Genomic DNA, 11,946 nt, shown 5'->3' on the forward strand with positions numbered 1-11,946 from the left:
AAGTTCCGGAAGAAGTACCACTTGTGAGCTTCGCTGGCTGGCAAGCTCTTGTACTTCATCACAGCATCATAGCCAAATTTTGCGAACTCCTGATTCTCGTTGAACAGGATGCAGGTGGGCGTCTTCAAGGAACTGTGCCCATGCTCCGTTCCCCAGAACACCTGGCGGATTTGGTCTGTGCCTGAAGCAAGGGAAAAACAGTACCCACTGTAGGACGTGCCAAAATCTATAGAAACAACAAAGAGTGAACTGCTGGCCATAGCTGACAGCAGCACAGAGGAGCACAGATCTAGAGTTACAGAGGAATACAACTGGAATGAAAGTGATACTGCTCTGGCAGCAGCAAGAAGCCAGTCCACCCCTGTCCTGATTGCCTGGGGAGAGATAAGAGTGACTGCAATTACAAGAACAACTGCTATTTCCCGTAAAAAGGAGGAGCTGAAGCTCACTGCGAAACCAAGTGCCTGATTCTTGCAGTAGCTTCCTGTGCACACAGCAGCACAGTCCCTTGTGCTGCTGCTCATTCGGACAAACATTTCCTCCTGCTGTAAGTACATGGATGGATTTACGTGTAACAGCTACAGCCAACATGAGATGCCTGAAGGAGAGTGGACAGATGCTGATGCTAGAGTGGCGACTTCAGAAGACGTCAGGTATGTTGCACTGGGGTTGTCCCTGGGTACACTTACCATGTTTAACTCTAAGAGACCTGGGGGCTTGCAAAAAAAAGATCTGCAAACACTTCCTGGCCATGAAATATTTCAGTAAAAGCTTGATTTTCTACTTCATATCGGGTGGAACTTCCCTGTGCAATCACAGGGCCAGTTAGTCCTGCAATAGCATTCAGCTCCAAAGGCTAAGGCAGACATTATACGGATGTGAGAGAAAAAGAAATTGGAAAGAATCTTATGAGCAGCCTAACAGAACTAAGATCTCAGGAGCATCCTGTCCGTGCAGACTGTGTCCATGCTCCCTGTCCTTTGTTGTGAGGGGAAAGATTGATTGAAATGCAGATTTTATACTGAACTTTTGAACTCAATGAAAAACAGGTGTCCTCAGTTAAAGTCTGGAGATCAGGTGGTCTAGCTGAAAACCAACTCATGCCAGTAAACCGAAATCCATTTCAGCGAGAGAGGAATGGGAAAGTCATGGGAGAGAGGGGCACAACAGCTCCTTGCAGCAGTCATGCAGACATGGATTTGCAAAAACTGGTGCATAGGCTCTCCCTGATGCTGCCTTGCTGTGGGAGGGAGCTTGCTGTGTACTCTACCTGCGCTGCAGGAGCACCTGAGCTTGAAACTGTTAACTACAGTTAGCTGATGTTTGGGATTTTTATTACAAAACAGAGTACAGACAAAGTTAGAAACTGCCAAAACTGAACAGCATCCAGAGGTGTGCTGAACCATCGTGTGCCCTGGAGCCTGTACCCTGGCTCTGATCCATTCACCAGCATGGGTGATGCCATGGAGTATCTGCTCGTGGGGCTGGCTGCCTTTTAGAAGGTGAATCTTCAGAGTATGTCATCTTTTTTATTCTTCATTTTCAGAATTCCCTTTTTTTTTTTTTTTTTTTTTTTTTTTTTTCAGAAGAGAAACATTTAATATCCCACAGCAAATATCAATCTGTGGAAGCAATACTTCAGAGAGGGAGACATTAAAACCTGATGTGTCAGAAAGGCTGGAGCAGCTGGAAAAAGAATTTAGGTGAGTCTGGTGACCAGAAATTATCTTTTAAATACTCATTCTTCTGCTCTGAAATGATGGACTCCTGCAGTTTCGCCACTGTCCTTTGTGCTCCCAACCTTTATGGCAAGGGCTGTTAGAACAGTAGGTACCTCTGTGGCTGCAAAGGAAACTCAAGGGCTCTTTCCAGAGACAAAAACAGATGCTTTTTGACTGTTGCCTTCCCTGAGACTACCTAACTTGCTGAGGCTGGCAACACTGCCAATAAAAATACAACCCAGCTCATGTCTGGCCTTGTGCAGCCCTAGGACGGCCCTGCTGTGGTGCGTGTGGGCCAGAGCAGACACGTGATTAACCCTGCAAGCAAACAGGCAAGCAAGAAAACTGAGCAAGCAACAAACAAGCAAACAAGAAAAAACTGTGCTGTGTGGCAGCACGGTCTTAGTCACAAGTTGCAGATAAGGGGTGTAGAGAAGGCAGAGTTGCAGGTGGCATTGCTACTCCAGATGTGTTTTCAGCCATGTAACAGGGCTTGATCCATGTTGCAAAGTTGTGCTGACTGCATTGTGTTTTATCATTTCATTCTTCCTCGATGGACTGATATGCGGTGTGAACAGGTCTTACAGGGATTATTTTGAGACTCAACTACAATTTCTCCGGAAGTCCTGCAGGTGCTGTGATTATATGTATTAAGAATTTATACAAAGAGAAAATCATGATGTTGTTGTGACTTTTACTAAAACATATTCTAACTTTGGTTGTCAGAGCTCTGTTCTCCGAGGCACATCAAACTAACTTTCTTCTATTTGACTCTATTTGCATGGCCAGGCATAAGCTCCAAGGCAACTTTGTCTTGGAGTGCAGAGTACGTTGCCATGACACGTAAAAGGAAATCATCATGTTGTAATATAAGCTTTAGATTCCATATAATTACCTTGCTGAATAGGCAATGTCTGCATTAAGAAGATCCCCAAAGGTAAAGGCATGCACCCCAAAGGATCGGGAGGTGGTGAAGGCAATGCTGAAAACACTTTGAGTAGATATGCAGAGTCAGACAGGGGAATTTTGGGTGAAAGTTGCCCTCATGGGCTAAGAACACACTGATGGAAGACATTGGTGCTGGAATGGTGGAAAGAAAGAGGGATGCTGTTATTCAGGAAGAAAAAAAAAAAAAAAAAGAAATAGTAAATGAGTGATATTTGGAGTATAAAATGTGAATCCTCAATAACTATGGCCAGGAGGGAATAACTTCAATTGGTGTAGCTGGATTTCCAAACCATTCCTGAACACTGCTGTCATGGTTCTATGTTTTTTGTTTTTGTTTTTTTGTTTTTGGGTTTCAGTATTCCACATCAAAACATCATGTAGTGTACGGGACATTAAAGTGTCACTGCCCCAATCCCAGCTACCTATCCCTGTACATTACAGAAGTCACGGGATCTGGCCCTTCCGGGTGGGGGGGGCGCTCTCTTGCTGCCTGGCAGTGGGTGCTGGAGGGTGCTTTCCTGGCCGTTCCAAGCTTTTCAGGTTTGAATCGGTCCCGGGAACTCTCTCTCTCTCATCTTGTCTGATTTATTAATCTCAATTGCAATTAAATTGTATCTATTGTGTTATCTTGTATTCCGATATTATAGTAAAATAAGTTTTCCTCCATAGATTATTGCCGCTGTTCTTTTCCTCCCTTCCTTCCTTCCCATTTTTTTGGGACTGGGGTGGGGGGGGGAGGGCAGAGGCCTGTCGCCCCTGTCACGGGCATAGATTGATCTGGTCAAATCCGTGACAGATTTTTGGCGCCCAACGTGGGGCACGACTGCTTTTTAGCTTTTTGAACGAATCTCTTTTTCTCTCTGCTCTTAGAGAGCTTCGTTAGGGAGCATTATCAGTAGTTCAGGTTTCTGTGCTGGAAAACCTGACCTTGAAAGATTAGGCGTACTGCCAGTGTTCTGGGATATTTGTAAACTTTGAGCACTACTTAGTCTGGGCAGTGCCTTTTTTTTCTTTTTTTTTCTCTCCTCTTGTTAGCTTCAATTCATTAACCCTTACAGAAGTCACGGGATCTGGCCCTTCCGGGTGGGGGGGGCGCTCTCTTGCTGCCTGGCAGTGGGTGCTGGAGGGTGCGCTTCACGAATTTGCGTGTCATCCTTGCGCAGGGCCATGTCGCCCCTGTCACGGGCATAGATTGATCTGGTCAAATCCGTGACAACTGCACAGCTTTGTGCAGAAGAGGCTTTCCTGTTGGGATTTCAGTGAGGACAACTTGTGGTATTCTGAAGTTTCTGAATATGGTTGGAGTATCTTTAGGGCCATGAGAGGCTTTCTGATGTGCAGCTCTGTTTAGCCTGATAGTGAGGACAGTAAGTAGGAGAAACATTCACATATTCTGAAACCTAGGAGATTTCTTCAGGAGTATCTCAAAGTTTGAGACTTAAGCTGATGTCAGGCAAAGGTTCCCAGACTGTGGACATAGACTCAAATAATGGCCAAGTTTAGTTATTCTTGTCTCTGAGTTAGTTTGCCTAATTAAAGAAAGCTGTCAGATTACACCTCCCACATTCAGATCCCCATTCTTCATTTGTTCTCAGGTCTGTTTGATTAACATTGATAGCTTCTCACATCTTTAGGCAGATTGCTGCATCTGACCTTTGTATGAGGCAGGAGGCAAGCAGCTCTGACCCTCCCCACAACCAGAAACATGGGAGCTCTCAGGAGTTAACACTGGGTGTTTCTGAATTTGCTCATCCCTGTATTGTCCTTTCACCTAGAGACAGTCATTTTTCTCCAGAAAACATACTGCATTTAACACCTCCAAGTTTAGACTCCAGAAACAATATTTCTGCGTACAGTAATGAAGGTAATTTAATTGGCAGCTCATAGGCTTGATGGGATAATCCACAAGATCAAAATATTAATATGAGATGGTATAGTTTACTGTGAAGGGAGTGGAAAGAAACATGGGAGAAGAGGTCTCCTTTATATTAGAACTGTATGAGATCTACAACACAAAAATAAATATAACTTCTAAAAAACTCCAGTAAATGATAAATATATATATATATATATATATATATCACTTTCATGGTGTGAGTGTGCCACAGACCAAATACCTAGGCAAGTCTTCTTGCTGCCACTACCTGACCTGGGTTTATTCTTTCAAAAGAGCATTCTTTGACTCTTTAGACTCATCCACTGGAGGAAAAGTTGATTGAAATTACCCAGACATCTGTAGAGAAACAAATCCAAGAAAACAGAAAAACTCTGACAGGCTTGGGATGTTTGATGATAATGTTTTGAAGTTAAAGAAGAAAACTGTAGAAGTGATGAGATTCCAACCAGAGGAGAATACCTGTGTTTTTCTCAAGCCCATTGCTGTCGTCTTGTGTCACCTCTGATCCTTGTAACCCCACCTCCCTTTCTTCTACTCGAGGTAGCTCTGCCCTTGCTCTACGTCCTAGGTGGGAGCTTCTGGGGAGGTTATTTAGCTGGTTATGTGATGTCTTTCGTGGGTGCTCTACGCCTTCCCACCTGACAGCATTTTTATTGGAATTTGGGGGATTCAGTGGGGACAAGTCTACCATTATACCAGTATCCTATTACAAAGAAACACATCTCACAAAATGAACTTGTTGCAGTGCATCTTCTGGAAGCATCATCCAAAAAGAGGTTCCAGAGAAAGAAAAATATGAGAAGCTCCAAGAGAGGATCAGAGATCTAGAGGCACGGTAAGGTATTTGTTCACATTCCTGATGCAGTGTGTGCTCTTACACTGAAGAGCCATATAGCCAGATACTTCTTGTTTCCCCCAGTTCCCCTTAGAGACTCTTTCTGTCTTTTTTTTTTTTTTTTTTTTGCTCTGTTTTGTTTGAGAAGACAGCCTAGGCATCCTCTCCCCAGACTTTGGATTCTGATTGCTGGACGATAGTTTGCTTTGTCCTGGAAAGGAGATGTTCCCAGGGTGAATATGTTAATAAAAGGAATCAGCTGACAATGACATAAATACTGCTCTTTGATCATATTCTACTCTGACCATGCAAAAATGAACTGGTAAAGCAGTATTTCCCACACGAAAGCTGCTTGTTCTCTAGTATGGTACAGCTAGGAAATACGCTGTAGAAAATACGGCATTTATTCCGTAAAATAGTTACATTAATCCACCGTCTTATCTTAGCTAACTTTTTTTATACCTTCCTCATTCTAGAAACGAAAAGCTCTTGTCTAAAGTAGTGAGCATGCACAAGCAGTCAGAGAACTTGAATGACCCTTTTCGCTTGTCTGCTGTGCTGGATATGTATAGGATGCTTAAGCTACACGAATGGGGAAAATGCTGGAGCAGCTCAGCCCGTTTGTCCTATCCAAAGGCCAGCAACATAATTAAGGTTTGTTCATGTCCACTTTATCAATCTGAATCTTATCAAGTCGATATACTATAGCCAGTATACCAGGCTTTGAGCATTTAGTACTTCTGTATCAGCCAAGACTGGGCACTAACGAGACTACAAGCTCTGTTATTCCAGTCAAGCAGGGCCTGTGTAATGCTGTAGAGAGAAAAGTGACAGAGACTTCTTTCCTCCTGCCTTTCAGAAGAACACGTTCAAATCCCAGTCCCGTATCTCACCCATGTTAAGGAAAACATGATCCAATTTCCTTATGGCTGATACTTTAGGTACGGTATGGGAGATCCCAGTCTGACGGATGACCTCTGATCCTCCGAGTGTTTAAAGGAAAGTACCAAAATGGTAGAATTTGAAGGACAAGGGTGAGGTGAAGCATTTATTAGCACATGGATACTGAAGAATGGCCTTCAACATGCAAACAGCTCATAGAAATGTTTATTTCCCAGGTATTAAAGAAGTATTTCAGTCAATTAGGGATCCCGGAGTTTACTGATCAGATGTTCTCTTTACATTACAGAAGCTGTTTGATGCCTGTCAGAGAGATATTGAGAAGAGAAAAACTGGCACATTTAAAATCCTTGGCTTTCCACTTTCACATGATGCTGCGAATACCTGCAAACAAGTACTTAATATCTTTGTGTAACTGTGCCCAGCCAGTGGGATTACAGGGCTACCTTTATTTAGAGCTCAGCTTCTGCTAGGGATGCTGTTCAAAATATACTGGTAAGGACAGCAGGGAGAAGTTACAAGCTGAGAGGGATGGGGGAGTGGAAAGGCAAGTTTCAGCAACCCTTCTGTATCCCGCAGACACATGCAGTCCTGCATGTTAGAATTGTATCTGAGCACATTTACAAATGCAGAAAGCATTTCCCAGATGCACGTTGCTTTTATAGGATCTTCCTCCACAGTCTGAAGCTGGAGGCTTCTCTGTTTCTAATTGACATGATCTGAAAAACACAAACTCCCAGTGCTCAAGGAGTGAACTGCTCATGTCAACATGCTAACAGTCCGCTTTGTGCTGTGCTCGGTTTTTAGGAGCTGATGCCAGATATTATGAAACTCTTAAGATACGGCTATTATCATAACGACTTGGGCATTAACAAAATTATTGAGGTAAGCTAAGATAGATGCCAGGATTAAGGGGAGGGATTTAAGCTTCTGGCATGTCTATGCAGTTTGTTACAAAATGGAATATGTCTCGCTTCTGTTTGGAGTTTTTTTCCACTTGTAAGAGGGCCTTCCTGCCCAGATACTCCCCTATATTCCCATAGACACGGCCAGAGCTACACCTAACATTTTACCTCCCCAGCTCTGCATCAGGAGCAGGGGGGAGCAGCAAGACAGGCAGGGCAGGTGCCCTCATCAGCAAGGGTACAGTTCTACAAGACCAAAGCAAGGTGAGCAGAGCAGGTCTGGTGACAGTGATCAGGGTGAGACACAGAGAGGTGATCACCAACCTGGTAACAACCAGTGACAAAGCAAGCTGAGGCTGAGATGAGAAGTTGGTCTATGGGTCAGATGAAACAGCATAAAGCTGGGCACAGGCACCCTTCTGATCCTGAAGCAGCTCCTGTGCTGGGTGTGGGGGGCATGTGGGTTGTGGCCCCCAATGAGGCTTCCCATAATTTCTCATGTCGCTCCTGCAAGCTCTGCTGTTTTTTGCAGCAGTCTGATCCAAAGTTGTACAGCCATGCTGTATCAGAGCTGACTCTGTGCACAAGCAGTCAAACCCCTGGAGAGGCAGGGGAAAGCTTGCAGAAGCTGTTGGTGTGTTCAGAGCCCAGTTGCTATCCAAGTGAATTACAGTCCAATTTTTTTTCCCCCAAGAAATACAACTAGCAGCTTCATTCTTTTGCATCATGCTGGGCCCTTTCCAAATTTCAGCCTTGATAAGCTCTTTGTGAAGCTCTCTTGTATATGAGGAAATACAGACAGTTGCTGGATGTTGTTATGGTCTAGAAGCCAAGACTTAGTAAGCAGAAGGTCCTTTTTGGTGACACTGGGACCCCTGTCTGTCCCACTTCAGCTTTGACAAATGAACTTCAACACTTGGATGATGTGGGGCACATCTGCATCACAGAATGTGAGTAGGGAGGCAAGGTCCGCTCATCAAAGTCATACTATAAAGCTGTGAAAACTGTTCTTGATTTTCAGCATGCTGATGTTCCTCTGAAGAATATCGATCAAGAGCAATTTGCACTGAAGTGCTGTAGAGTTTTCTGTTTGCTGCTTCTTCAGGACTCACCAGTTAAGGCTGTGTGGAACATACGTGAATGCTCTCTTCAATATTTAGAGCACGTGGACCAGCAAGACTTAAAGTACTGTAGAGCACAGCTTCGAATTCTATGGCCCATGCTGATGAATGAAGTAAATGTCATTGAGAGAGGTGTAGTGTGGAATGGAAAGTAACAAGGCTTTATTGTCAAGCTTATACTTACATGACCATAAGAAGATTTGACCATAAGATTTGACCATAAGATTTGACCATATACTTACATGACCATAAGAAGCTGTTGTACAATTTGTTGCTTTTCTTTCTCCTGCCTGCTTTTCATATCTAGTTAAATGTTTCTGGCTTGGAACACCAAAAATAAACTAATATCAAACACCTATTAAAAAGCAAAAGTGTTTCCCTTGGTGGAGTGCATAAATTTTATCTAACTTTGATTGTCACTATCTCTAGACAGCATTTGTGTGGAAAGAGAACCTGTGTTTCTAGCCTACCTCATCTGTTCTTTGCAGATTCTTTTATGGCCTCAAGTTCCACTAGGGGAGGTTTAGGTTGGATATTAGGAAAACTTCTCCAAAAGAGTGGTCAGACACTGGAACAGGCTGCCCAGGGAGGTGGAGGAGGGTGGGACAAAGAAAGGCATTATGAAGAAAAGACCTTGCAAATGAGTAAACAAGCTTGGTAGCTATTTTCTCCATACACATCCACAGACAGAAATATGGTTACATTTTTCATTTATTTTCTCTGAATCCTCTTTAGAAACCAGTGAGATAACACTGGTGGGGAAACCACAGCAGCCTAATTTTGAAATACATAAGCTTACTCAGTAGGAAAGCTTAGAATGTAAAATACTTTGAAAAGATACTTTCTTTAATGAGGCATTAAATAAAAGTAACATGATAATAAACACAGCTACAAAAAGCAATGTGCTCAACCAGTGCTGAATACACAAGAAGCATCTCAAAATCACTGCCCCATATTAACATGCTGGTAGACGCTTTCAAGGAATTTGCTTTTTCACAAGTGGACAGGCCTGAACCCCCACAGCCAGCATCCCACAGACACTTTATTGTTGGGTTTCTAACAGCAATGTGTTATCTGAAACAACTCTGAGAACACAATTGCCACCCTGCCAAAGAAGATCCAGGGGAGAGCTGGGGCACAACAAGGCTTGGTGGCTGTGCTTCTCAGAAGGGTTGACCCTGTGATGAAGAGAGGTGATGAGCCAGCACTGTGCAAACAGGGCCTGCTTAGGAAGGGTTGGCAGGCTTTCTACACAAAGCCTTCCCCATTTTCAGGTTTCATTGAAAAGTCTGCAGACTTTCATACAACTTGGTCAATCTAATTCTCCAGGATTTCTCAAAGCTTTTGAAAAAATCTTTTACCACAGGCTCTCAAAGTATCTAAGCCATCATGGGGCAAGAGAAGGCCTATAACGAATAAATGATTGGCTAAAACACAGGGAAAAGAGGGTAAGAGTAAATGGAGAAAAGACACCTATGGAGTCTGGCAGAGTCTTTGTAGTTTAACAGGGTGGAGAGTGGCCTTGAAAAGAATGAGCAAGGAGGTTACAGTTTTCTAATATGAAATGATTTGGGACTATGAAGATGATCATAGTATCACAGAACGGTGGGGTTGGAAGAGACTTCAAAGCCACCCAGTCCCACCCCATGCCGTGGGCAGGGCTGCCACCCCCCAGCTCAGGCTGCCCAGGGCCGCATCCAACCTGGCCTTGAACCTCCAGGGATGGGGCACCCACAGCTCTCTGGGCAGCCTGTACAGTACCTCACTGCCCTCTGAATAAAGTATTTCCATCTAACTTCTAACGTAAATTTTCCCTCTTTCAATTTAAAGCCATTTCCCCTTCTTTACTATTAGATTGTGTAAAAAAATAGATCACCTCCTGCTTATAAGCTCCCTTCATGTACTGGAAGGCTGCATTGAGGTCTTCCTGAGCTTTCTCCTCTCCATACTGAACAAGCCCATCTCCCTCAGCCTGTCTTCATAGGAAAGGTTCTTCAGCCCTCTGTGCATCTTTATGACCTCCTCTGGACCCACTCCAACAGCTCCATATCTTTCTTGTGCTAAGGCCCCAGGCCTGGATGCTGAACTCCAGCTGGAGCCTTACAAAGGCAGAGCAGAGGGGGACAATCACCTCACTCACTCTGCTGGCCTTCTTTTGTGCAGCCCAAGATACTGTTGGCCTTCTGGGCTGCAAGTGCTTGCTGTTGGCTCATGCCCATGATGAAAGGACAGCAGAAGATTTCACACACTGAGTGACCGAGTGGCAATAAAATGGCCGAATTTTGGTGTGTATAAATGCAGCGATGCTTTTGGGGGGAAGAAATTCTCACTGCACAAACAAAAGACAAGCAGCAAAATGATGTAGCTTTGATAGATAGCTGCATGAAATCAGCAAGAGTGACTGAAAAATTAAATCCAGTATTAGGAAACATTGGCAAATGAGCAGGCAACAAGACAGAACACATCTGGATTTGCTGCTTGTCCCAACACTGGAAACTGGAAAAGGACTCCTCATCTGGAAGAGGAGTGAAAGTGGGCTGAAGCTGGGTGTGCACCGCCTTCGATTCCAAGAGCGAGACTGGCAGATGGAAGGGAAGCCAGCAAGAGAAGGTGGCAGTCCATGCTGGTGGGCTGCACTCCTTGCCAAAGGACACCGCGGTCATGCAGCTGTCACTGGGATCAAGGAGCCTCTCTGGGTGTCTGGGGGGACGAGCTCCACTGAGGCGATGAAGCAGACATGAGCAGCTGGCAGCGCACAATGAGGAAGTGCTGGAAATGCCCATTCTGATTTGATTCTCCCCCTGCTTGTGAATGCTGTTCTGGTTAACCTGGATTTCACCTGATCCAAAACGGTGCGGTTGGATTTCTCACGGGGGTCAGCACAGGGGGCAAGGAGCCTCACACTCAACCCTCCCGATTGTGCTGTCTCCCTGCAGGTTGGAAGCAAGACACAGGGGAGAAGCAGCTTGAATCTGAGCCGCTTGGGCTGCTTTTAATGCTCAGAGGGATTTGATGAAAGGAAGGTAGGTTTGCTTTGTAACATCAGGCTTGAACCGTTCGGGCTGCACCGCACCAGAGCGAACAGGCGGAGCTGCAGCCACACGCAGGGACACGTGGTCTCAGGGACAACGGACGCCGGGCAGCTCCCAGCCCCGCCCCGCAGCACAAAGCGGCTCCGCCTCAGCAGCCGCCCCCGCCAGATCTGTCATTGCTACGGCGCGCACAGGGGGTCGGGCAGATCATTGCACCTGGGCATCCCGCGAAGTAAGCGGGTCACCCGGGGACGACCTGTACCCGCGCAAAAATTCCTCTCACATCAGTGGTGAGGACCCGGGCGTCACCCCGGGTCGTTATTTTCCTTACTCATAAGTTTAAGGCATGAACCCAATGTCTCAGCCTTGCCAGCAGGGCCCTACGCTTGGCCTCTCGAGGTCAGGGCGAGCGGCCCTCCCTGCTCCTTAAGATCCTCCAGCTGTGCCCCCACTCTGTTCTTCCTTCCACTCGCTTCTCTCGCTGTTCTGAGTCGCCGTGGGCCGTAACGCGCCGGTACCGGTATGCAAATAAGAGCCGAAGCGCCGCGCGGGGTTGTGGGAGTGCTGCGCTCGCGCGCGCCCTCCCC

At 45.4% G+C, this 11,946-nt stretch overlaps 1 protein-coding gene and 1 non-coding gene across 2 annotated transcripts; one reads left to right on the plus strand and one right to left on the minus strand.

Annotated features, from left to right (window-relative positions):
- The first annotated feature begins 498 nt into the window (after window positions 1-498).
- On the plus strand, window positions 499-8,621 carry LOC122190337. Its single transcript, XM_042890253.1, has 7 exons — window positions 499-653; window positions 1,587-1,703; window positions 5,312-5,401; window positions 5,878-6,055; window positions 6,591-6,695; window positions 7,109-7,186; window positions 8,228-8,621. The coding sequence occupies exons 1-7, from the start codon at window positions 556-558 to the stop codon at window positions 8,480-8,482; spliced, it is 921 nt and encodes a 306-aa protein (XP_042746187.1). The 5' UTR covers window positions 499-555; the 3' UTR covers window positions 8,483-8,621.
- Window positions 8,622-11,558: 2,937 nt separating this feature from the next.
- LOC122190519 lies at window positions 11,559-11,707 on the minus strand. Its single transcript, XR_006182164.1, has one exon. It is a non-coding gene; the product is annotated as a U12 minor spliceosomal RNA (small nuclear RNA).
- Between the last annotated feature and the right edge of the window lie 239 nt (window positions 11,708-11,946).

This window comes from Lagopus leucura, unplaced genomic scaffold (assembly GCF_019238085.1).
Source record: "Lagopus leucura isolate 7727_CA_CO unplaced genomic scaffold, USGS_WTPT01 Super-Scaffold_100159, whole genome shotgun sequence".
In the NCBI taxonomy this organism is placed as follows: Eukaryota; Metazoa; Chordata; class Aves; order Galliformes; family Phasianidae; genus Lagopus; species Lagopus leucura.